General features: G+C 42.8%; 1 protein-coding gene across 3 annotated transcripts; it reads left to right on the top strand.

The window, feature by feature from the left end:
• Positions 1–436: 436 nt before the first annotated feature.
• Positions 437–27248, top strand: SPX (spexin hormone). 3 transcript variants are annotated; one of them, XM_033953049.1, is made up of 5 exons: positions 437–626; positions 740–791; positions 16227–16289; positions 19748–19840; positions 26802–27248. In XM_033953049.1, the coding sequence occupies exons 2-5, from the start codon at positions 776–778 to the stop codon at positions 26894–26896; spliced, it is 267 nt and encodes an 88-aa protein (XP_033808940.1). In that variant the 5' UTR covers positions 437–626; positions 740–775; the 3' UTR covers positions 26897–27248. The 3 variants fall into 3 exon arrangements, with proteins under 3 accessions (XP_033808940.1, XP_033808938.1, XP_033808937.1); XM_033953047.1 differs by having other exon boundaries at positions 740–797; XM_033953046.1 differs by having other exon boundaries at positions 740–797; positions 16224–16289.

Genomic DNA, 27248 nt, shown 5'->3' with positions numbered 1-27248 from the left:
TGTATAAATCTAGAGAATTTATTGGGAATAAATCTTACACCAGCCTTCATCCTACTAAGAATTGCTCTTACAGCCCCATTTCTCAAGACTTTTAAGGTACTAGTTTCTCTGGAAAGTCTTGAATAATAGCTCCCCTCTTCTTTAGAGTAAGTGAATTTCAGTTTAGTCTAGGACTCTTTATAACCCTCTAACCTGGAAGAGGGGATTTTACCCCTCCCCTTCAGGATTTTCCCCAGTCCTGAGGGTCTCTTACATGGCATCAAAGTCCTTTTCTTCGGCACCTAAGAACATATGCAAATTAGGTTCTCAAATGCAAATCAGTTCATGTTCTCCTGGGATTTCTTTTATCAGCAGTCACCCTGATTGGAAGGCTAAGGGATATCTGGGACCTGCCACCATCCTCCTAGTTTTTATATATATAGATTAGATTCTTCATAGCAGAATTGTAGTTCCTGTTATATCTTGTAATTTCTAAAATCCACCTTGATCTCTTTTGCCTTTAATTCCTGTAATCTCTGCCTGCTTGTGTCATTATTTATACACAGGTACTGTCCAGACTGACAGCCTCTGCTCTGGCCTTGCTACTAGGATCTTCATTTATCTCTTACTCTCAGAGTGCTCCTCAGGTAATGAGCAAAATCACAGAAAGACAGTCTGAACGATCTATTTTTCTTCTGTTTATATCCCAAAGGCTATGTTTTAATAAAATGAATTTTTCTCTTTTCTTTCTTAATTGAAGGTGCACTTTCAGAGAAGAAATTGGACGCCACAAGCTATGCTGTATTTAAAAGGTGCATGTAAGTCTCAAGTTATTTTGCTGTTAACTTGTAACAGTGGCTTTTTTTTTTGTATTTATTCTTTATTAAATTTTCTTTTTTTTTAATGATAATACAATCATATTTGCAATAAACAGTATCCACCACAAATCAAATTATATAGGAAATAATTTTAGGAAAAATAAAATAACTGTTTCAACTGTTAATTAGTCCACAATCACTGGAGAAGGGGATTCAACAAAATCGAAGATAATTTACTCAAACATTTATTAGGAAAAAGGACGGGAACCTGAATTAATCCCAACCTACTAACTTAAAGCTTTTATTCCTGAATATTGACAGGGGTGCTTACAGATCTCACCTCATTTTCTAAGATAAATCTCGCCAATTGTGCAGACTCAAAGAAAATATATCTAGCTCCCTTGAAATTAACAAGGCATTTACATGGGAATCTTAATACAAAGGTTGCACCCATTTTTAAAACCTGGGGTCTCAAAAGCAAAAATTGTTTCCTTTTTTGCATTGCTCTGGACACACCTGGATACATTCTTATCTTTTGATTCAGAAACAAAACATCTTTATATTAAAAAAAAGAAACACAACTTCAACAACCATTCTCTATCTGAATCTAAAGCAAATTGAATTTGTTCTGAATCTGACTTCTCTAATAAATTTGTCAAGTCCAAAACATCTATTGCTGGTTCCTGAGGATCTTCTGGAGATTTCTTCTTTCCCAAGGAAATGTAATAGATTTTTGAGATGGGGGAAATGAGTTTTATGTGATTTTCAAAATCTCTGAGAGATATCATTTAAACATATCTAGTGCTGGAGTAGTAGCTACTTTAGGAAAATTAATCAATCTTAAATTCTGTCTTCGTGTTATATTTTCCAGAACTTCCAGTTTAAAGTTGATATTACCCTTTTCTTTTATGAGGAACAGATTTTGTACTCCTAAGATTTCCAACTTCTTTTCTTGTTCAACAGATTTTTTTCTCTAATTTGACCACCTTTTGTTGCAATGTAAGTGTCACAGATAGGATCCCTGAGCAATGAGAAAAAAGTGTTTGCAATTGAGTTCCCAGGGACAGCTGCAAAGTGGAAATAGCTTCCCATAGAGAATTTAAATCTACCACAGAAGGTTTCTGCAGGGGAGCTACCGTAAAATTAAATCTCAATTCCTTGAGGTTCACAGTACCTTCTTGTAACTTATTCTGTGGTGATTGTTGTAAGTCCCCTGCCATTTCCAGGTCTCTTAGCAGCAATAGTTGGCTCACTGAAGCAACTGACATTCTCTGGGCTGCTTGTTTTTCTTCCTCCTCGTCCTCGCAGCTCTTGGAGGCAGCTGCTAGACTCCCCTCACTCCCCGAGTCCCGCAACACAAGTCAGGGGAGTGGTTGTGCTGACGTGGTTCGTTCTTCCAGTGAAAGACTGGTTACCTCAAAAGACGTGCTGGGGCTCTCCGATATGCCCCTACCTTGCGCCGAGGATTTTTCATCTGGCTCTCCACGGGGACCGTGTTTGATTAACGCATCCATTGGACCAGGCAATTGTCACACCCCAGGTTCCGATGGATAAACCCGGGTCTTAGATTTCTGTTTCACCATTGGTAAGTGACTCGAGCGCGTTCAGCCGAATGCCTTCAGGCTGCCATCATGTTTAAGCTCCTCTCCCATAACAGTGGCTTTTTATCAACTGATGCGTCTCTACAACAATTTTTTTAATTCCATATGCAGTTGAGATATCTGTATAAAATAGATGGGATGACTTCCCTATGAGGAAAGGCTAAAGCGGTTAGGGCTAGTTTCAAGTTTATTAAATTTTTTATTATGTACGCAATATCAAAAGCTTCAAAGCATAGAACATTTTAAAAATGGGGGGGTAGAACAAAACTCTTTAACATAATTACAATCAAATTCTATCCATTCTAATACATAACTGGTTCGGAAGGTGAAAGGGATGAACTACAATCTTTAAAGAGAGAAAGAAAACATTTAGTGGGGAACACATTTGGTAAGTAACACAAAAAGGAGAGAAAAAAGAAAGGAAAGAAGAAAAGAAAAAAAAAAAAAAGAAGAGAAAAGATGAATCTATAATCTATACAGAAATCTAATTTAGATCTAAGAAGTTTGGTGATTTGTGAAATTGTATTGTTTATTTTTCAAAAGCGTCCTTGAACAAAAAACTTTTTAAGGAACGCTTGAATTTTTCTAAAGAAGATTCATTATGAATATAAATTGGTAAATTGTTCCAAAGCTGGGGTGCTATAACTGAGAAAATGGTAGATCTGGTTCCTATTATTTTTAATGAAGGGATAGTCAATAGCTATTGTTGTGTTGAGCTCAATGCCCTGGATGGAGAATACGGTGTTAAGAAACGATGTAGAAAAGTTGGAGCATGAGTTTGTTGAATTTTAAAAGTTAACAGTAAAATTTTAAAGGTTATTCTATTTGTGATTGGTAGCCAATGAGCTGCTTGTAGAAGTGGTGTAACGTGATCGTATTTTTTTGAGTTAGTGATCATTTTTATTGCTGTGTTTTGTATTATCTGTAATCTTCTTCATCTTGGAGAAGAGCTGGCTTGGGGTGATATGATAGAGGCTTGTGTCCTCTCCCAGAAAGAGTAGCCCCAAATTGGGGACCTCTAGGCACGTAAGCCTCATGAAAAGGATATTCTCCCCCCCCCCCACTCCGAACAGACCAGATCAGGACATATCTTCTCAGTTCCCTGCCAGAAGGAAAAACTGGAGAGGGCACTAGGCTCTACAGGTGAAGAAGGAGGAGCTAAAAGATGTGATTGACCTCCTTCTGCAACAGTTTGCGACCAGAGAATATTCACCTATTGTACAGACTCCTATGTTTATGAAAGAGAATTATAGAATACTGTAAGTTGCATGTATAAGTGCCAACATTTAGGCTCACACATTTACACCTGCTGTAGACATGGTGTATGTGTGTGTCTAAATTTAGGTGCGTCATTGCTAACTTATGCTAGTATTCTATAACAAAGTTGGCTTGCAAAATTGCCATTGTAGAAAACTAGCTTAGCACTGAAAAATTCAGGTGCCTAATTTTAGCTACCTTTATACAGTAGTATTGCACCCTTAAGTTGCAGTTTGTTGTTGTTAGGTGCCATCGACTCGTGTTCGAGTCCTAGCGACTTGATAAATTGCGGATCTAAAAAGAAATCAGTTTTGTGCTAGTCCGGTAAGGGCCTCCAGCGTCATCCCCATGGTTGTTTTCAACGTGTCCAGCCATCTGATTGCAGTTTGCCCTCTTCACCTGATTCCTTCGGTCTAGAGAATGACACGGTGACTGTTACCTGTGGCTAGCCACGGGTAGCTGCGGGTAACCCGGTGAAACGGGGATGAAAAAAAAACCTGGCTGCTGCGGGTACGGGGACAAGGCCATTCACCGCCCTGTGGAGTGGTGAATGGTCCTGTCCCCACAGAGACATAAAGGGAAGATACATGGGGGGGGGAGGAAATTATGTGCATAGGGACAGAGACATAAAGGGGAGATACATGGGGAAGGAAATTATGTGTATGGGGGCATAGGGACAGAGACATAAAGGGGAGATATATGAGGGAGGGGTGGAATTATGTGCATGGGGGCATAGGAGCAGAGACATAAAGGGGAGATACATGGGGGAAAATTATATGTATGGGACATAGGGACAGAGCCATAAAGGGGAGATACATGGGGGCGGTGGATTATGTGCATGGGGCATAGGGACATAAATATAAAGGGGAGATACATGGGGATGGTATATGGACACAGGGGGGGGGGGATAATGCCAGACACAGGAGGGCATATACAGATTCAGAGGAGAGATAATATAAATGGGGAAAATAGGAACACAGAAGGGAGATGGTTTGTGCAGATGGGATCATATGGTTTGTGGGGACGGGATGGGGACCAATCTCACAGGGACAGGACGGGATGGGGATGAGCTCACAGGGACGGGGCAGAGACGGGGACAAATTTTTTCCCCGTGTCATTCTCTGCTTCGATCTTCCCAAACATGATGTCCTTCTCTCTCTTCTGAAGATGTGACCAAAATAAGACAGTTGTAACTTTATCATTTGGGCTTCGAGTGACATAGCTGGTTTGATCTCTTCCAGAATCAATTTGTTAGTTCTTCTGGAGTTCCATGGCATGCATAACATTGTCATCGTAACTACTAGCACATAGTTGCATTAAGGGCTTTGTGGTAATTTAGCAGTTTCCATTTGGTAAACTGTGTATTAAATGCTTTTTGTGTGAGGGTGTGTGGCATGGGCATGCTGTGAGCAGTTTTATGCAGTACCTATATCTTGGAATGCTCCCAATACTAGCTGTGCTAGATTTGCAATTAACTTAATCTAAAGAGCTATATTAAGCTTCAGTAACTGCTAATTTTAACACAGCGTAATAAAAATCCTATGGTGAGAGTTCTGGCAGTTAAGCTCTGGAACACATGTGGTAAGAACAGATAGTATAGCTGGTTTTAAGAAAGGTTTGGACAATTTCCTGTAGGAAAAGTCCATAGTATGTTACTGAGAAAGACATGGGGGAAGCCACTGCTTGCCCTGGGTCTGTAGCATGGAATATTGCTACCCCCTTCCCCTCCCATTCTGATGCCTATGCAAGTAGGTCATCATTGGCTAATCTTTATGTCCCAGGAGTCGCATTAGACAGTTTTAGAAATGGGCTTTTATGATTACCATTTCAGTTACTTCAGGGTTAGCTTCCTGTTTTGGTACAGACATGCTTTTAAAAGTTTTCTAAATCTGAGATAGTGGTCATAAGTGATCATTTTGCTAATTTGCCTGGTAGACTTTATATTGTTGTGAATTTTAAATGGAAAAGATTTATGGTATAATATCTGTTGGAGGCATCCTGAATTTTCCTGGAGACTGCAGTTGTCAGTTCAGGCAGAGCATGGGTGGTACCTGGGAGTTTTGCTAAAAATTATTATTAATTGGATGGAACTTAACCAATAATACACATCCCTCTCTGGCTTAGAGAAATGTGTATTATAAAGAACTATTAATTTGGGGAAAATTAGCTCGCTTAACACTCAGCTCTGTAACCAGAACATTTACAAGCAAACTGAAAGTTTATTTTCTTTTTAGAGCAAATATAAAATTACAATCAAGCTGGTAGAAACAGTAAGATCGTTAAGCAAAGAATTAATAGAGATACACTAGACAAAATTTCTCTAAGATCAAAGGTTCAAAGTTGCTCACACTGCTGGTTGAAAAGTCATTAGAAGGCCGAGCACATGGCATGTGCACATGGTGAAGTTGTAGAGATAGTGATGTGCAGCATGGTGACCCAGGAAAAAGAGAAAAGAGAGTGAACCCCACATGGTATTGATGCTTTATAGATGTGTGTGTGTGTGTGGAAGGGGGGGGCTCCCAGAATGCATCAAAACTCAGGGGCAGTCTCTATCTCGCATCTAATCATATAGCAGTGCATCACAGAGCAGGACAGTCTTTATCTCGGTGATGTCATGATGGGATTTTCTTGCAGACCGTAACTGGCACATCTAGCCATGCTTTTGTGTATTTTGCATCTGGCCTGTCTTTGTCTGTACTTAACACTGTCTGCAGGTCCCAGTCCTTTTACTGGCACACCCAGTCATGCTTTTGGAATAAGTGCTTTCAGCACAGCACCTGGACAAGATGGCTGGGGCAGGGCTGGACTCCAAACTTTTCAGAATCCCAGTTAGAAATCATTTTTACTTTAAGTCCATAATTTCAAGCAACTTAAATATAATAGTTGGGAATATAAGACAAAAACATACATTTTACTAAGGATGAAATTACTATAACAAACTATATACAAAATGCTTATTAAACCTTGAAAGAAAGGACGAGAAAGGAAAAGAGGGGGGGGGAGAGAGAGGAAAAGAGAGACCAATTTGTGTACAGAGTGTGGTAGATAGTATAAAGTGGTATTTGCAGATCACACTACAGGAGGAGCTGGAAGTTATGTGGACACAGGCCATATTCAGTGCGTTTGCTCACCAAAGGTGTAGTCAGGAGGTATGAGGTGGACTCAGGAGGGGAGTCATGTGTTTCCCTTTTGCTGTCTACCCCTCATTAGAAATACCTTGGCTGGCAGGGTTTCCTATGCCCCACCAGCTGAAGACATCCTCTTCAAACCCCATTTCCCCCAGACAATCAGAGCAACAAAGGCCAGCCACTGACATAAGCACCCCAGCAGATGCTCAGTTCATGTACATAAACTAAGAATGCATGCAGTGGGGGCAACGTTGCTTTTGCTAGTACTGCAAGACTGCCACTCGAGGTTATGGTAGATATTTTGAGGTCAGAACTGCAATGGGCAGATATGAGTGGACATCATTCTTGCTCTTTGGTCCTTATGGATTTTAAAGGTAGGATCAGGGGTAGGGGGCTACAGACAGTGTGGGTTTCTGTTTGAGTTTCAGTGCTGTTCAGAGGGTCAAAAGAGAAGGGAGAGTAGAAGGAGTGTGGGGGAGGGGGCAGGAAAAACCTGACTGATACTCTTATGCCTGTGCCCAGCTGAATATAGCACCAAGTCTATGGAATCAGTCCCAAATTTTCTGTTTGGAAACCAACTTTAAGGTTTTTAAGTCTTTATTAAAAACATATTGTTTTCAGAAGGCATTTGGATAATCAATTCCACAAAATGATCATACTTATTAAATGGATTATTAGGGACTTGAGCGAGATATTTACTGTGGCATTGTGTCCTGTATTTTATGGTGTTCATTTTCTCACATTTTAAAAAAATTATTGTGAATGTTGTTAACCACTGAGAACTGTTGTTAGCTTGAGCGATATATCAAGTGTATTAAATATAAACATATAGGAAAGAACATGTAAATGCTGGTAGGAATATTTTGACATGATATTCAATGCAGGTGTCTGGATATGACCCTAGCATAGAATATCAGGGTCTAATTCCACAATGGCAGTCAGTTTTTTTAAAAATGGCCACTATTAGCCATATATTGACCGGAAAATGTACCTATAGCAGACAAAAAATTTAAAACCCAGTCCCAGTCTGGTTGCAGGATGAAATTCACTATTAGGATGGTCTGATGTATCCAGTATCAGCGATTTAATTGTACAATCTCTGCAAGCATGTCCCTTCACACAACCTATTTCTATTAAATCATTTTATTCAATTGTTAAAAGTGTGAATACTGTGAACTTATGTAAACATTTATCCACAATGAGAGTCTGGGGGATGTAATTAGTTATTTTTTATAGACTTTTAGAGCTCCTTTTATGAAGGAACGTTAGCCGCTACCGCCTCCTCTTGAGCAGGTGGTAGTTTTTCGACTAGCGCGTGCTTATCCGGTGTGTGTGCTAAAAACGCTAGTGCATCTTCTTAAAAGGAGCCCTTAGTGCCAGAATACAGTTTAGAAATGTTGCTCCCCTGGGGGGTCACGTGATGGCTGGTTCCTGAGCGGACGTCTGCACACTGAGCTCCGCTCTGCTTCCCCCGACTTCCTCCCCTCCCGGCGCACTCCGGACCGGCACGGGCTCTTAAATATGCGGCGCAGCCGTTGCTAAGCAACGGGAACCGGCGGAGGGCTGCACTCGCGGCTTGCACGACCCAGCGGCGAAGTAAGCCGCCAGCAATTTCGCGGCCGACATGGTCCTTGGGGAGCCCGACGCACAAAATGGCGGGAGACCACGTGCTGGCTGGTGAGCTTGCACAATGAGAACCACTGAGAACTGCTCTGCCTCCCTTGTTTTTCACTGACTTCCTCTTCTCCCGGTGTGCCTCTGATCAGCTCTTGTTAGACTTCTGATAGATCCTTACTGGCACAGCTGTCGCTAGGCACCGGGACCGACCGGGGGCTGAGCACCACCGTAACTTGCACTCTTCAGCGGCGGAGTATGCCGCCAAAGGTTTCGCGGCCGACAAAGACCTCTGGGAGCCCGGCGAGTAAGATGGCGGAGACCCAAACGGACGCCGTGACGGCCCAATCCCCGGACGAGGTGATGCAGGTCTCCATGAGGCACCTTTCGCAGCTGCTTGATGAAAAACTGGCAAAGCTGCATGCCTCTATGGATGACCTTAAAGATACCCTGGTGGGGCAGGCTGCACAACTGCAACAAGTAGAGGAGCGACTATCGGCTCAAGAAGACAGGGCTGGAATAGCTGATGGCAGGCTTGCTTCTCTGGAGGCCCGGGTTTCCCAGCTGGAGGAGAAAGTGGAAGATCAGGAAAACCGGGCTCGCAGAAAGAATCTTAGATTTATTGGAATACCAGAGACTGTACCAGATTCTGAGCTTAAGCACTTGATTGAACAGTGGCTGCCCAAGGAGCTTGGCTTTCCGGACGCTGAGGGACCTGTGGTAGTGGAGCGTGTTCATCGGGTGGGGCACAGGCGTGATCCGGATGGTAATAACAGACCTCGAGCTGTGCTGGCCCGCTTCCACAATTATGCTGTTAAAGCCCGCTTACTTGATTTGTTTAAGCGGGCGCGACATCTGCTGTATGAGGGTGCTAAGCTACTGATCTTTCAGGATTTCTCTACTAAAGTGGCGGAGTTGAGAAGAACCTTCACGCCTTATTGCTCTCAACTGGTTTCCAGGGGAATCCGATTTGCCTTTCTCTACCCGGCTAAGGTGCGCTTGACCCATGAGAACCGCACCTTTACGGTATCTAAGGCGGAGGAGCTGAAGCGCTTCATCGAGAGTCTCCCTGCTCAGTGATGAACTTGTTCTTCAAGGGGCATCCCTGTCGGAGGATTTGGAGACTTTTGCTTTGGAAGTGAGCCTTCGGGCCTCCTATGCTTTCTCCTGGACTCCTCTAGGACGAAGACTATTCTTGCTTGTTTGGATTACCTTGCTGCCCTGGGGATGGAGCTTCTTGGCTTGGATTTGGTTGCGTTACTGCCGGATGCGTGCTGAGGGGCCTTTGGTGGTTTGCTGGCAAGATACTTGGGGAGAAGATGCTCCTACCCCTTTCAGCCGGCTTTTGAGCAGGACTGGACTTCTGATGACATTATTCTGAATCCCTTTTAGACCTGCCCAGGAGAGCTAGCTGCCTTGTTTTGTGTTAATCTGTGGGGCTGGCTGTCTTGGATCTCTTTTACTATTTTGTGCCCTTTGTGTTTGGTCTTTTTGTCCGGGGGCTGGGATGTTTTCCTGTCCTCTGTTCTCCACTGTTTTATCTTAGGCTGATTTGGGCATGGCTGCGACCGGTGCTTGTGGCGGGGGCTGCGTGGGGGGGGGGCTGGGGGAGGGGGGGGAGTGTGAGCATCGGTGTTTGAGTGCGGTGGGTGTTGGTGGCATGGGGGTGTGGTCGCCAGTGTGGATGGGGAATAAGGTGGGGGGTTTGTTGGAGGGGAGGAGGGTGGGTTCTTTTGTCTGCAGGGGGGGGGTTTGTTTGAAGAAGTTGAATATTGAGTTGGTGGGTAGTTTGGGGTATGGGGTGCATCCTAGGAATCTGGCTCAGTCTGAACTTTTGTATGAGTGGACGGAGCGCCGGCTCGGCTGGGAGGCTGGTGCTGCCGTCCCGTATGATCTTTGGTCTTTTTTGTGTAGTTTGGGTATAGCTGGTTATTATGCCGGGGGTTAAGATTGCTAGCTTTAATGTAGATGGGTTACACTCTCCTGTTAAGCGTAGTAAGGTACTTCAGTACTGTAGGAAACTACAGGTGGATGTCTTGCTTCTTCAAGAGACACATCTCAACGCGTCTGAGCATGCTAAGCTCCGCAGGGATTGGGTGGGTGAATTTGTTTTTGCTTCCTTTAATAACAGACAGCGGGGTGTAGCTGTGCTTTTCCATAAGAAACATACCTGTACTATGCACAAAATGATTTCGGATTCTGAGGGTCGGTATGTAATTTGGGCAGGGGTGTTTCAGGGAACGAAATATGTTTTTTGCTCTATCTATGCCCCTAATGTGTATTCTCACCGTTTTTTCTCTGTATTAGTTGCTGCCCTTGCTCCCTTTTCTGAGTACCAACTGGTGCTCGGTGGGGATTTCAATATTACTGCTGACCCCCTAATTGACTGTAAACCTCCCAGGCCTCGCTTACATCAAGGGGAACACAAGGGGATCAACTTTGTTGCTTCGCAGTTGGGCCTTGTGGACCTTTGGCGCACGCTCCATCCAGACGAATCTGATTTTACTTTCTATTCACCAGTGCATAAAGCACACAGTAGATTGGATTATTTGCTAGTTGCCCCACCCCTTGTGTCCGGAGTCCGTAGAGTGACGATTGAGGATGGAGTACTCTCCGATCATCACATGGTCTGGATGGAGCTTCTTGATCACCAGGCGCCCCAGAGGACCTTGTCGGGCTGGAGAATGAATCCCACTTTGTATGAGGATAAAGATTTCCGCACTTTTTTGGCGAACCAATGGGATTCTTATCTCACCGATAACTCCTCTGCTGATGTTTCCGAGGTGATATACTGGGAGGCTAGTAAAGCTGTTCTAAGGGGTAAAATTATGGCTTACACCTCCCATAAGCGGAAGGCACAGGATAAGGCACTGCTGGATCTGTCCCGTCAGTTGGGTCAGGTGCGGGGGGAGTTGCATAGAAAGAGTTCCTCAGCCCTCAAGAGTCAATACGTGGAGCTGCGACGTCAAATTAATGATTTACTGGCACAGAGAGCCCTGCGGGATATTCAGATGTATAAATACCGTTTGCATAGGTGGGGCAACAAGGCAGGGAAATTGTTGGCCTCCTTGGTTAATCGCAGGGCCCGCAGGCGACATATTCCCAAAATCTGGGCTCCTGATGGCTCTGAGGCAACTTCGCCCGAGGCTATCCAACAGAGTTTTGTACAGTTTTATCGGGCTCTCTATGATCGGGGGAGCTGTGACACTGAGCAGAGAGCAGAGTTTTTTCGTGGCCTTCCCCTCCCTGAGTTGTCCCAGGACCAGAGGGATGCACTTAACGCTCCAGTGCAGGGCATTGAGATCCAGAGAGCTATACGGGCTTTAAAGCTTGCGAAAGCTCCTGGCCCGGATGGACTGGGCCCCGAATACTACAAATTACTGGGGGAGAGGATTATTGGTCCCTTTCAGGCTTTATGTCAGGCCATGTGTGAGGGGGGTTTGCCTCCGCATCGGCTTACTCACGCTCACATTGTTGTATTACCGAAACCTGGACGGGCGGAAGACCAGCTGGGGTCCTATCGGCCTATATCTCTGTTGAATCAAGATATTAAGCTCTTTGCGGCCATTATGGCTGCACGACTTGGCAAGGTCCTGCCCGGTCTGGTTCACCCGGACCAGGCTGGATTTGTCCCAGGGCGGTATTCTTCAGCTAATGTTTTGCGAGCCCTATCTGTACTTCAGAACCCGGCGCTGCTCCGGAGACACCAGGGTCAGGAGAATGCCCTTATTGTCAGCCTGGATGCGGAAAAGGCATTTGATAAAGTTCTCTGGGATTATCTATTCTGGATTTTACCACAGATGGGTATCATGGGGAGCTTTCTGGCCGGGGTTCGTTCACTATATGAGCAGCCGACTGCACAGATCTTGGTGAATGGGGCGCTCACCTCCTCCTTTTCCCTAGCTCGAGGCACGCGTCAGGGATGCCCGCTCTCTCCTATGCTGTTCGTACTGGCCCTTGAACCTCTAGCGATTAAGATCAGGCACACTACAAAATTGCGGGGTATACATCTGGGGACGCAAGAATTTAGAATCAATTTGTTTGCTGATGACATGCTTATATTTTTGGGGGATGTTATTACGGGAGTGCCTGCACTAATTCAGATTATCCAACAATTTGGCATGTTTTCCGGTTTGAGTATTAATTTTGAAAAGTCGGAAGCTTTGGCGGTTCACTCTCACTGTGTGGCTCACCATGACCCTTCTTTCCCATTAAAATGGTCTGGGGGCACGCTTAAATACCTGGGAGTGTTTCTGCATGCGGATCCTCGTGTGGTATATAGAAAAAATGTGCTTGACAAACTAGATGCGGTTGGAACGCTTTGCAAGCGGTGGATGGACTTTCCGATTTCTTTTCTTGGTCGCGTTGCTCTTTTTAAGATGGTCCTCTTGCCAAAGCTGCTCTATCCTTTGCAGATGGTGCCTCTATGGGTCACATGTAGAGATCTTAGGAAATATAAAGGCATTGTTTCCTCTTTCATATGGCGCTCTAAACGGGCGCGAATTGGTTACCCAAAGCTTATTAGAGAACGGTCTCAGGGAGGGGTAAATCTCCCGGATCTCCGACTCTATAATGTGGCGGCTTTGCTTCGCTGGGTGCACGAAATCTACACAGGGGAAACTAAGTTTGCCCCGAGGGGTTTTTGGTCCATGTTGGCGGACCCGGTATCCGTGTTTAATCTCTTGAGACCCGGGGCTGGCACTTGTGCTTCTTTGTTGCGACCTTTGCGGACTGCTTGGGGGTGGTGGCGCAGAGAAGTGGGGGGCTCGTCGGGCCCCTCCCCTTTCATGGAGTTCGTGGCTAATCCTGCTTTCCCTGCGGGTGCACATGTCTTCTTTGTGCGGGCTAGCCGATCCGGGTGCCGATTTGTTGGCCAGCTTGTGGAGCTGGGCTCGGGGCGACTGCCGGATTTTTTTGCATGTCAGGAGCACTGGGCGTGGACTGCAGGGTCCGTACTGTTCTATCTACAACTACGTAGTTATTGTTCTTCGCTTCGGCTGCCGTCCGGGAAGTTGCCCTCCTTTTCCTCGCTGGATAAGGCTTTCCTTTCCCTCTCCTTTGAATTTAACTCGCTCTCGGCTTGGTACAAACTGGGGAGAGATTGGAGGCCTGCTGAGGTTTTTCTGTCCCGAATGGCGGATGGCTGGAGCTCTGAGTTGGGTGAAGAGGTTACGGGTGCTGAGTTGTCACAATGCTTTGCGGATGGAGCGGGGGCGACTCCCAACGTTGCCTTACATGAAATTCATCTTAAGATCGTGCATAGGGCTTATATCACCCGCAGCGTTGGATACACTATGGGTCTGTGGCCTGATGCCTTTTGTACCAGGTGTCCTGCTCTCAAGGGGACGCTGGTGCATCATTTTTTGGAATGCTCTGTGGTGGGATCGCTGTGGGTACGTGCACTTCAAGAGGTGGAGGATGTTTTGGGGTGCTCCCTGGAATGGTCGTACAAGACTCTGCTGCTTGGTGTCACGGCTCCCCTAACTGAGGCTGGTATTTCTGCGCCTCTGCAACGCTTTGTGCTGGTGGCCCTAGGGCTCGTTAAGAAGCTAATTTTGCAACACTGGGTGGGTAGTGTGTGCCCTACGTTCCAACAATGGAGAGCTAGTATGTCCCAAATGGCGGTCTGGGAGCGGCAACGCAAGAAGGATGCCACTAGCTGGCAATCAGTGGCTTATGTGGAGTGCTGGGACTCGTTCTAAGCTGGGTTAGTTCCTTAGGATGCAAGGGGGGGGGGGGGACGGGGGGGGGTTGGGGCGGGGGACGGGAGGGAGGTTTGTTTTCCTGTTGTTCTGTTTTAAACATGAAAATTGCGACCTTTCCTGAGACGGCTATATTTGACTGTATGATCTCTGGCCTAGCTGTATTGTATGCCTGATTATTGTATCTATGCTGTTATTATCTTTTGGCTTGGCTGCTGATTGTCCTTCTCGTGACTGGTTCATTCAATAAAAATATTTTCAAAAAAAAAAAGAAATGTTGCTCCCCTGAGGCAGTATGCTCAGTAGTGCTGCCCGATTCAGGGGGAATAATGTGATTAATTCGATTCAATTTGGCCTATTAAATCAATTTTTTGATTCGATTTGATTCACTTTTCCCACCCAATTGGGCATTTTTATCAAATGTCCTGGTGGGTTTATTTTGTAGCCTCTTCACCCACCCCACCCTTCTTTGCCCTCTCCAACCATATGCCGGAGCTGTGGTGTAAATAAAACAAATAAACAAAAAAGAGTTTTCAACTGTTAGGTCCTAGCTTACGCTCGCTGTCTAACACCAGCTCGGACAGGATGTCAAATCTGACATATTGTAATCACAAAATAGAAAATAAAATTATTTCTTTGGACCTTTTGTTGTCTGGTAATTTTATTATTCCAATCATGTTAGTCCCAGGCTCTAGACTTTGTCTTCTGTTAACTCGCTCACCAGGGTCTCCTGCCCATTTGATGTTTTCTTCTTTCTTCTTCCTCCATGCTCATTATTCATCTTCCTTCTCTGTACCTTCCCTTCCACTGCCATATCCAACATTTCTGTTTCTTTCCCACTGTCTACCATTTCTCTCTTTCTCTCCCTGCCTTGTGCCCTGGGTCAAACCTCTCTATTCCTCTCCATATAGCATTTCTCCTTTCCTCCCCTCCATTATCATATACAACATTTCATTCTTTCTCCCCTTGCGCCATCTCTCCTTACCCTCTACCCTAAGTCCAACATTTTTCGCTCTCTCTTATCTATGCATGCCTCCTTCCCCTCCAACATATGTAGGTTTTCTCCTTCGCTCCCTTTTTTACCTCTTTGTTGCATCATTCTCTTCCTCTCCTCCTTCCCATGTCCAACAATTCTTTCTCTCTCCCCCATGTTCAGCATCTTTCCTTCCCTCCCAGATTCCTGTGCAGCAGTTTTCCTTCCTTTCCCCCTCCCCTTCCCCTGTGCCAGCAACTTTCTTTCCACTCTCCCCTCCCCATGCCAGCATATTTCCTTCCTCCCCTTCTCTGTTCTCTCTTCTCCTTTAGGCTCGCTTCATCGGGTCGTGGTATCCGCAGCAATGCCCACATACTGCCTGCCACTAACCTGGAAGCCTCCCCTCTGCCACAGAGAGATTTCCAGGTTAGTGACAGGCAGCATGTGGGAAATCGCTGCCAATACCACAAACCGATGAAGCTGACACCTCTCTGGATGTATCAGTGAGTTACTGTTTCGCAAAACAGAGAGTTGTATCAGAAAGAACGACTCCGGCAGAGGGAAAGTCCAAGAGCAGGCCTGAATCGGTAAGCCCATTTTTAAAAAACAAAACAAAACAGATCTATTCAAATTGATTCATCCAAACTGAATCAGTGAATTAGACAGCTCTAATGCTCAGTAAAAGGAGGGGGAGACCCTTGTTAGGATTATGGGACTATCTGGTGACCAAAGCTTTTTAAGAAGCAGCATTATTTGCACTGTATGCTACAGGCATTTCTTTTAAGTTTTGGAAATCTCCAGATAAATATCAGATTTTCAAGCTTTTGAAAATTCTGTTGAAGACACAGCTTTAGATTGTTGTTGTGTGGAAAATGTGGGGATATTATGGTTAGTTAAGAAGTTGTTCTAATGGTTTTGTAGTATTTTGGTGGAGTATTTTGCTAACCTGTGATGATGGTTCTTCCTGAGTTCTTATATAAAAAGTGTGGGAAAGGGGGGGGGGGGGCTGATGATGACATTAATGCTGGGGCTGGATAACTTTATTTGAGGTTATTGAATGGAATCTATCTAAAAAGCCATAATAATATGCCATGCCATTACTGTGGAAAGAGAAACCCTCCTCAACCTAATGTTATGTAAATTGTTGTTAGCAGATGGGCATGGATTCACCTCAGATGAGAGCCAACGAAAAAGCCTCTCTGACCAATTGCAACTAGGTAAGGAGCATATGAACGATTTCAAGTCAGTTGTAATGTTTCACACAATATCTGTTATGCAGTACAGCTTTTGAAAAATGAAGATAATCTGCAGTCATACACTTACGTGTGAAAATGCTGGCCATGAGATTTAAATCATTCACATACACTGAGAACCCCTGTAGGCATAGTCAGCAGTGCTGAACTTTTGTTTGACTGCTGACTGAGCTTGTACTTTGTGAAATATAGCTAAGTGTTTTTTGTTGTAAACCCTTTTACAGAACTGGTCCAAAAAGCAAACTGCTATGCAAGCAAACATAGGGGGCTGGAGCTGGGAGAAAGGGGGAGTGGTTGAAGCTGATGCTGGGGGCTGGGAGAGGAGGGGATCTTGGAGAAGAGGGGGATGCTGATGCTGGAGCTTAGAAAAGGGGGGGGGGGGGGCTGATGCTGTGACTGGGATTAGGGCTGGGAGAAGTGTGTGTGTGTTTGGGGGGGACACAATGCTGGAAAAAGAGGAGACTGGGGCTTGATTTGAAAAAGGGAGCTGATCCTGCTGGAAAAAGGGAGGCACTGCTGTCTTGAACAGATTATAAACTTTAAGTTCTGTCAAATAAGGACTGTCTCTTATCTGCACTTCCTGTATGGCAATAGAAATGATTATTATTATTAGTAGTAGTAGCTGCTAATGCTATTAGAATGGGATGCTGATACTGTTGCTAGAAGTGTGGAAAGGAGGAGCTGATGATGTCATTGATGCTGGGACTAGAAAATTCTATTTGGAATCCATCCAAAAAGCCACAAAAAATTTTCATTGTACAAATAAATTGAAAGCCCTCTATTTTTCTGCCACTGGGAATGCACCTGATTCCCTCAAAAGCAAGGCCCTAAAATCCCAAATGCTAAGGAGACAGCTCTACAACCGAGCACATCCACTGGTAGGAGCTTATTCTACAGTACAACAAAGCCTGGGTGCCAAGGTTCCGTTATGGTATACAAGAATAACTTTGCATCGGCGTGCCTAACATACAGGCATCCACGCAGTTACAGCAATCACAATGGGAGTCCTGCCTGTGTCCTTGATCCGCCCCTGTATGCAACCCCTTGCAAATACATGCCATGCAATTTAAGCAGATATTTTCAGACTTTGACCTAAGTGCTCTGCTACTATTTACGTAGCTATGTGTGCAGTTACACGTGCAAGTGCCAATATTCTAGACATTTGCATATGTAACACAAAAATGCAGGTGCCTAGATTACAGAATTGTTCTTTAAACCCCTAGAATCAGGTTTGCTCTTTCTAATGCTGAACAGGAAACTATGCAGGGTTCTTCCCTTTAAAACTGAAAGTGTCTGTGAACTTTTATTTAAAAATATATAACCCATGCAATCTTGCAGTTTTTGGTGGAAAAACATATTGTACATATAGAGTATATAAAAACAAACATGGGCTATTCAAAATTGCCCCCATAATAAAACTGACTGGGAGACTATCATAATATCAGACACATTTGCAATCAATCCAGGGAGTGAAAAAGGTTCAGATAGCTATAGTCATAGATATGCATTAGGACAGTGGTTCTTAAACCTGTCCTGGGGGACCCCCAGCTAGTCAGTTTTTCAAGATATCCCTAATGAATATGCATGAGGCAGATTTGCATGCCTGTCACTTCTATTATATGCAAATCTGCCACATGCAAATTCATTAGGGATATCTTAAAAACCTGACTGGCTGGGGGTCCTCCAGGACAGGTTTAAGAACCACAGCTTTAGGAGCAGTGGTGTAGTAAGGGGGGGAGGGCATACCGCCCCAGGCACTATGTCGATGGGGGCATATGCACCTCTCCACCCCACCCTGCCACACCATGCCACGCTCGCGCCATCCCTGTCCCTCACCCTGTACCTCTGTAGATCTTCACTAGCACGAGCAACTTCTGCCTATTGCTCACGCCAGCCTGGTTCCCCTCTGAATCACTTCCAGGTCACAGGGCCAGGAAGTGATGTCAGAGGGAAATTCAGCGCTGGCAAGAGGAACATGCTGGAGAAGCCATTTGCACTAGAAGATTTAGGAGTATGGAGGGGGGGAAGGGAGAGCGTGAGTGTGGAGCAGGGGGCAGGAAGAAGCAGGGGGAGGGTGCGGTAGGAGTGGGGGCGTGGAGAGGAGGGTACGGGCGGGCACTACGGCCCCAGGCGCCTCCTACTCTTACTATGTCACTGATTAGGAGATATACTAACAAACTGAAAATACAGAAAACTAAACCCCATCTTAGATTTAAAATGTACATGTTTCTGCCAATCAGTCCCACTAAGATGGTTATTTCTTTAATAGTACTCTAACTTGGAATCGCATATAGCTCATAAATACCTCTTATTCCAAGTGATAAATATATTTTGTGATATGATTCAACCACTCTTAATAGCTATAAATTTCATAACTTTACTGAAGCTTTGGACCTCAGAAACACCACTCATTGCTCATATGTTTATCATAGCGATAAGCTTGATGTGTTGTCTCCTCACTGGCTCTCTTTTTTATCCTAATCGGATTTCAATATTTAAAGTACAGTTTTTAAAGTGCAATAGTTTCAAAGTGCTTAAAAAGTGCCTTAAAGTGCTACTAGTCAAATACTTTTACATATGTACTAAAGATTTATCACTTATCTCAGTTTTTATGATCAGGGAAACTCGGATCCGACATATTTCGTGTATTCAACGCTTTATCAAGGATCATTTCCCACAATCTCTCCGTCTTCACCCGACCATTCATGTCAAGCTAATCGCTATGATAAACATTTGAGCAATGAGTGGTTTTACTGAGGTCCAAAGTAGAGAATGACACGGTGACAAAATTCATCACCGTTCCCGTCCCCGCGGATAACCGCGGGAAATAATCTCATGTCATTTTCTAGTGTCTATTTCAAACTCAATCCTTCTACACCAGCATTCTTCAAAGCAAAGCTTGCGGGTCAGTGGTTGTGCCCAATTATACTCTGATTCTTCCCTCTCTCCTTAAAGAATGACATGAAGATGGTTTCCCGCGGGATGGGGACGGTGATTAATTTTGTCACCGTGTCATTCTCTAGTCCAAAGCTTCAGTAAATTTATGAAATTTATAGCTATTAAGAATGGTTGAATCATATATAAGGATTAGATTAGATTAGATATCACAACAGATATTTATCACTTGGAATAAGAGGTATTTATGAGCATGTTTCAGGCATGCTCCCTCTTTCAGCTAGCTGATATAATTCTCTGTATTCTGCCATTGCTTCTCCATATTACAACTTTCACAGCACTAATGTACCACATGTGGCTGTTTTGTAACTAGGTTTTACTTGGAATTATGGGGATAAATAATGGTTATGTATTCCTGTAGTTACCTTACACCTTTTAACAGCAATGTTAAGTTATTTGAAATATGTCTGTACCTGGTTTTAAAATTGTTTTGACAAGAAATACTTTTCTTCTTTTTTTTTTTCTAGAAACACGCAGCCAGAATTCAAACCTAATCACTGCTTCTGAGGCTGCCGAACTGTTCCTAAGCATTTTGCAGAATCCACAAGAAAATGGTGAAGGTATTTCTAAATAGGTTTTTTCCCCCACATTTTTATACAGGATTGGGTCAATTTCCAATGTGTAAAAATATTAGCACACAGAGCTGCTATACAGATAAGCAGCAGTGCAGAATATATAGAAACTGCAGTCACTATCACTGGCTATATGTGCAGTAATATAAGTTTTGTATCACAAATTACCAAAACAAAAAATAGATATGATGGGACATCAGGCCGCCAGGTGGTATAAATTGATATCTGATTTTATGAATAAGAAACCTAAAAATGCTCTTAGAGATATCTGGAGCATCGAGATTGGACAGTATATTTCTGCATCTCGATGGCCACGTATTTGGTCTTGGAGGATGAGGTGTACAGTGTCATCATCTATGAGACAAACGTTTGTTTTTTTGTTGCATTGTTCTTTCTGGACCCCGGTTAGATTAATCTACTGACGGCATCCCTCGACTACAAGACTTTTAGAAAAGAAATAAAGACCATACTCTTCAAGAAAACTCTGAAAAAAGAAATAATACCGCAAGTCTCAAACTCCACCTCTCACTAAAGCCAACTACCCCAAACAAATAACCTTACCCATTTCTTACTCTTTTTGAAAATGACCAATTTTTTTTTTTTTTGTAAGTTCTTGTTGTAATACATCTTGGATAATTCTTTTGTAATCCGCCTTGAACTGCAAGGTAATGGCGGAATAAAAATCCCTAATGTAATGTAAGTTGGATAACTCTAATAGATGTTGGCACTGTCATCTAGATATAGGTACATTGAATCATTTACTATTTTATTGTCCTAGGATACTGATTTTTTGGAAGTTAATTTGGGGACATATTAATAATATCTTAGAATCTAAAATCCCTTTATCTTATGAAGTAGTTATTTGTGGAACTGTGTTGCATATCAAGGATCCGTTAGATAAATATAAAGGTCGACTGTTCCTAATTATGACAGGTACGGCTGTACAGTTGATCATGCGTAGCTGGAAAAATTGGGACCGTCTTAACTTTACATTCTGGTGGGCAAATTTATGCTTGATATAAATGATTGCAGAATCGTTAGGGAATATAAAAATTTTCAAGCTAATATGGGGTCCATTGACGTCTTTTGTTGATCTATTGTAAATTTGATTTTTATTGATATATTATGTGCACATCCAGGGGGAGGGAGGGTGGATTTATTTTTAAATGATTCTCTGAATTCTTGTAAAATTAATGTATGGGTTTATTTATTAGTGCTTATTATCTCTTATGGATATGAAATGTATATCATAATGAGCTTTTTAAAGATTTGATTATTAAATTAAAAATTTATAATAGTTATGGGATAGGGTGGGGGGAGGGATATAGATTGATTTGTTTCCTGAAAGAGTATTAAGTGATGTCTTAAATATAAAATGCATAAAAATTTGTATTGCACTTATTGAAAATATTGAAAATGAATAAAGAATTTAAAAAAATATAAATAGAGGAACCGGAGTATATCAAACACAAAACTATCAAAAAACTCCAGTTATATATGCTGGGTACTATTTGCCAAGAATATTCCTTGACTTGAAATACCAGTGAAATAACCTCCAAAGTTATTGTAAGTACTTATTTAAAGAGGGAAAAGGCCTCTGAAGCCACGGGGCAGACACTTGCACCGGAGCTATGAGAGAAAGCAAAGGACTGCAGGCATTCTTGCCACTTTAGAGCCCTGAAGAAATGATCTGTTAGATCGTGAAACATTGGCCATCATCGGCTGTAGGCTATACATAGGGATTTACTCCCACTTTTAGTTTTTTTCTGCACACTGACAGAGAAGTGAACAGCAATGGAGAGCAGCGCTTAGCAGCATGTTTAAACACCGAAAGATAAATTATATTTGCTTTGAATTTTCTCACTGAATGCACTTTGTTTAGACACTGCTCTAATATTAACCGGTGTACCTGAACTTTGAGATTTTCTGCTACCTAAGTGGATTTGTTGGCCAATGATAGAAGCATGGGGGAGAGCAGTTGAAGTGCTTTGCTCACTCTCATAGCTCCGGTGCAGGTGTCTGCCCCGTGGCTTCTGAGGCCTTTTCCCTCTTTAAATAAGTTCTTACGATAACTTTGAAGGTTATTTCACTGGTATTGCAAGTCAGGGAATATATATAACTGGAGGATTTTTTTTTATAGTTTTGTGTGTAATATAAGTCTTAACATCTTTATAGACACATTGGAAATTATTTTCTGTATACTATTATCCTGACTTGCTTTGTAAATAAATATTTCTCTTTTGTCTCTCTCCTGGTCTGTCATTTTTATTATCACCAAATAAAGGGTTTGTACTCAGGACCCTATTTTGGTGTGAACAACCTCTGGACTTGATCTCTCTTTGTTGTATCTTTACATACCAACTATGCACTCCAGGCAGTTTGGGGAGCTCATGGGATATTTCCTACTTTTTGCAAGGTTGAAGATATTGGATATTATTATTTGCTGATATACCTATTATTTATTTAAAAATGGATATACCGTATATTAACTATACGGTTTACAAAGCTTACAATCATAAAACACAATTGCAGAAAATGAAAAAAAATTTAGCACAAGAAAGCACTAACAAACAATTGAGTAGTCAGCATTTTCTTAAAATTCATCCTCCCATCAGAATATCGCAAAATTCCAGGCAAAGCATTGCAAAGTTTAACACCTGCCACAGACAGCATCACTGCACCAATCCTCTATTCAATATTTTTTATTAAGCTTTATGAAAAGATACAGTCCAATAATGCATTCAGATACATGTACGACACCGGGATCTCGAAACTAATAACACTTAGTGTAACACAGCAGTAACTACAATCAATTGTAATTGGGTTTGAAACCTTCTAAGAGATCCAAAGTACTTGGACTGTTTATAAGAAAACAGAAAGAAAGAAAGAAGGAGAGAAAAGATAAAAGAAAGAGAAGGAGAGAAAGAGAAAGAGAGAAGGACAGGAGTGTCTATGAAACAGATCTAACATAGGAGTCTAAGAATTTCCAAGGTGAGTTGCATAGTGTCATGTTCATGGATAATCGAGCAATATTTTTCTTCTCATAAGCATATGATTCAAATTTATGATACATGCACAAAGATTTCCACCAAAAAGTATAGTCCAATGATGAAGAGGATTTCCAATTCTTCAATATATGCATAAGGGCAGTCACAAACATAGTGTCAATAAGTTTAGGAGGACAATTCGAAAGAATAAAGCAGGGGTGCTGAGATCTGAGAATTATAATATCCAAAGAAAGTTCATCCGAACAGTTAGTAACATGTTTTATAGTGTCCCAAATGCGAGACCAGAAGGAGCGAACTGGAGTGCAGTGGAAGAGCATATGATCAAGGGTTCCGGCCTCCTTCATACAATTCCAGCATATAGAGTTTTGTTTAAGGTTGGCTTTCCACATCCGAAAAGGAGTCCATACCGCATTCCACATGACGAAGAACATTGACTGTGAAACTCTGGAAGATAAGAGAGGACGATTTGTTGAGGACCAAAAAAGATCCCAGTCAACATCAGTAAGAGGGGTTGTTAGTATGGATTCCCAGTGTTTCATGGAATGAGGAGAAAAGATAAAGGAGTTGTCCCTTAGTATGCTGTAAAATAAAGAGATTGCTTTGCCCTTCGATATAGCCAGTAAAGACCAATGGCGTATAGTGTGAATGGATAACTCAAAGTCAAATCGTAGGGACTGAGAGGATATTGCTTCAGTGAGGGAAAGCCATTGAGAAAATGTGGAAGGAGGTAATGAGTATGTAGAGCAGAGTGTGTTGAAAGGCACAATAGAGGTCTGAGTAGTTATTTGATGAGGAAACCATAGCCCAGCCTGCTGCCATCTTTTCCATGAAAGTGACTTTCCGTTGTGTTGGAGTTTGGGGTTGTTCCAAATAGACACAAATGGGCTATCTTTGATTGAAATTTCTGCTATCGCATCTAATAGATGAAGGGCATGCTGCGTCGCACTCAACAGAGAGTATCTTCTCAAATGTCTAGGGATTGGAATTGTTGCCATACAAGAGACATGTAGTGGTGTACATATAAATCGTTCCATCTCGAACCAAGCTGGGAACAGGGGTCCGTGATCCAATAAGCTCCATATTTGGCCAATGATGCAATATAGTAAAAGTAGAAATCTGGTAAATTTAAACCGCCATGAACTTTGGAGGCTTTCAATTTGGTAAGAGCAATTCGAGGCTTTTTCTTATTCCAAACAAATTCAGAAATTTTTTTATCCAGCCACTGATAAAATGTTTTCTTACATAAAGATGGGAGCATTGAGAGGATATAGTTTATTTGGGGGGCAAGAGTCATTTTGATGGAAGCAATCCTGCCCCACCAAGATAAATATAGTGGAGACCAACGAGATATAGTGTTCAGGACTACATTTTTGATTTTAGACAGGTTAAGATCTTGAGCGTGAATTGGATCTTTATGTATCAAGACACCTAGGTATTTCACAGCCCCACGCGACCATGGGAAAGAAAATTGAGTGAGGTCTGAGGGAGAAATATGATCATTAAGGGGGAAAATCTCCGATTTTTCCCAATTAACTGAGTATCCAGTGTTCTCTGGACACTGCACCAATCCTAACGTGAGAGATTAACATCTTACCCTCTAAACTCAGTTTCATACTATTTTCTGATCTCAAACACCTTCTAGGCTGGAATTATATACCTGTTGCCTGTTTTATTCTCTCATTCTTTTATTTCTGGCTATGCTGTGCTGGAAGGTTGCTTACAAGTGCTTGTTTTGCTTATGAAAAGTGTCTGGGTTTATTGCCAATGGTCTATCATTCAACAGTGTGAGTAGTAGTCACTTGCTTTAATTTCCTTCTCACTCCAGCTAGCAAAATGATTCTCTGGTTTTTCCTTGCTGCATGTGTGTTAATTGTAGCTTTCAAACCGCAGACTGGATGGACCACACAGGTCTTTAGATGCCATCAATGGCGTAGCGAGGGTGAGAGGCGCCCGGGGTGGAGGCGCCTCTCCCTTGCTCTGGTTTCCACCCCCGCTCCTTTCCCGGACAGACTTTCCAAAACCCGGCAGATTGCCCTCTAGACACAACCGGAGCTTGTCGGGGAAGAAGAGAGGAGTTTTGTGGGGGTGGGGCTGGAGGCTGAATTGGGAGGGTCTGCGGTAGAATAAGATGGAGCTGAAGGCAGAACTGTGCGAGGCCAGGGCAGAACGGAGGGGGGGGGGAGTGGGGGGGGAGGAGGCAAGAGGCTGAACAGTGTGCGGCCATATGTCTGGATTTTTGCAGCCTAAAAAATGCTAACCCTACCCTTAAGTCTAGGATGGGACAAAATGCCTTCCATTTTCATGGGCACAAGAAAGTACCGGGGTAAAATCCCTTCCCTTTTTCCCCTGGTGGCTCGGGCTCAAATCTAGGCCTAACACTGCAAAAGAGAAAGAAAACTTAAAAAGGTCACAAAAAAACTAAAAGAAAAAATATAAGAAAAATGAAAATGAGGGAAAATCTGAAAAAGACCTGTATGGGAAGGCACAAATACACATGGAAAAATACTAAGGTGAGAGAACCACAGAAAAATAAAGACGGGATTTGTGCTTGTACATTGGGTGGGAAAGCACCCATGCATGTGTGGTACAGCGCTACTAGCAACATCTGTATATTTTAATGCTAGTTAGCTCCATGCCAGGCTCCGTCAGATAATGTTACCCAGCTGTGAAAATAGAAGGCCTGCTTGTCCTTGGAGAAGAATATATTTCACATTTACAACAGCTTTTGTGCAATAAGTTTTCTTTTGTCCAAAGAAATCTCAGACATGCCACTAAGAACATAAGAACATAAGAAGTTGCCTCCGCTGGGTCAGACCAGAGGTCCATCGCACCCAGCAGCCCGCACCCGCGGCGGCCCATCAGGTCAAAGACCTGTCAGGTGTTCCTTGACTTAGCCCTGTAATCCCCCTTTTTCTTCTATCTATACTCTTCCTAACCTATCTCTACTTTTATCTATACCCCTCAATTCCCCTATCCTTCAGGAATCTATCCAATCCCTCTTTGAATTCCCGTAGCGTGCTCTGCCCTATCACAACCTCCGGGAGCGCGTTCCATGTGTCCACCACTCTCTGGGTGAAGAAGAACTTCCTGGCATTGGTTCTAAACTTGTCCCCTTTCAGTTTCTCTGAGTGCCCCCTTGTACTTGTGGTTCCCCGTAGTCTGAAGAATCTGTCCCGGTCTACCTTCTCTATGCCTTTCATGATCTTGAAAGTTTCTATCATGTCTCCTCTAAGTCTCCGCTTTTCCAGGGAGAAGAGCCCCAGCTTTTCCATACCTCTTATTATTTTCGTCGCTCTTCTCTGGACCCTTTCAAGTATCGCCATGTCCTTCTTGATGTATGGCAACCAATACTGGACACAGTACTCTAGGTGCGGGTGCACCATTGCACGATACAGTGGCATGATGACTTCCTCCGTCCTGGTCGTGATACCCTTCATAATGATACCTAACATTCTGTTTGCTTTCTTTGCACACTGTGCTGATGATTTCATTGTTGTATCCACCAGCACACCCAAGTTCTTCTCAAGGTTACTTTCCCCTAGCAATGATCCCCCCATTGTGTAGCTGAACATCGGGTTCTTTTTCCCTATATGCATGACCTTGCATTTCTCTATAGGTAGAAAGCCGACTATGATTTAAACATGACTGCTGAAAGTCCCAAATTGTGGATAGAATATTCTATTAACATTTCAACTAATACAAAGCCAAATCCAACATATATTCCTTCCCAGCTAACATAGTCGAAACTTAATGATGAATAAAGCATCACTTATCAAATTTGCATTACCAGATATGTTGGGGTTGTGAATGGGTATATCCTTAAGTGGGTCCGCATTAATCAACTGAGCTCATGTCACCCTATGAATTTAGTAAGTTTACTGCTAAAAAAATGGGATGATATGAATGCTGGACTTAGAGAATGTTGTGCTTTTGTTTTACAGGCAGATCAAAGTCAAAGGCTTTATTCCTGGTTGATGTCCGAAGTTACCTAACCAGTCTTGTGAATGGGAGAAGCAAGTTGCACCAAGATTTCTGATTATTTCCATCTTTTTTCTCTATATGTCTCTTTTGTGCACCTAGGTATACCTCGTATAAAAGGATATGCCTAAATCATTTTGGTTTTATTTTCTATTTAAATACTGTATTTTAATTCTGTGATTTTCATTTCAACTGTACATTGCTTTTTGTCAGACCTACATCAATTTCATGTGTGTGTGTATTTGTTGTTTTTTTATGTCAATGGATCCTTGACATGTTAAATAATGTGTGAAACCCTTGGGTTAATTTTTTCTTATGATACCATATGTAAATCGTTATTGGTTATTTGAAGTATGCTATAGCAACAAAATACTAAGGGGCTCATAATCGAAACACAAAAATGTCTAAAA

This window comes from Geotrypetes seraphini, chromosome 7, assembly GCF_902459505.1.
Source record: "Geotrypetes seraphini chromosome 7, aGeoSer1.1, whole genome shotgun sequence".
Classification (NCBI taxonomy): domain Eukaryota; kingdom Metazoa; phylum Chordata; class Amphibia; order Gymnophiona; family Dermophiidae; genus Geotrypetes; species Geotrypetes seraphini.
The sequence above is the reverse complement of the archived record's forward strand: the minus strand, read 5'-3'. Positions and strand labels throughout refer to the sequence as shown.

Excerpts from the sequence above, each read along its gene's own strand:
- SPX (XM_033953046.1), top strand. The coding sequence starts at position 776 with ATGCTGTATTTAAAAGGTGCAT. Across the intron at positions 16,290-19,747 it reads CTCTGACCAATTGCAACTAG|AAACACGCAGCCAGAATTCA; the intron begins GTAAGGAGCATA and ends TTTTTTTTCTAG. Across the intron at positions 19,841-26,801 it reads TCCACAAGAAAATGGTGAAG|GCAGATCAAAGTCAAAGGCT; the intron begins GTATTTCTAAAT and ends TTTGTTTTACAG.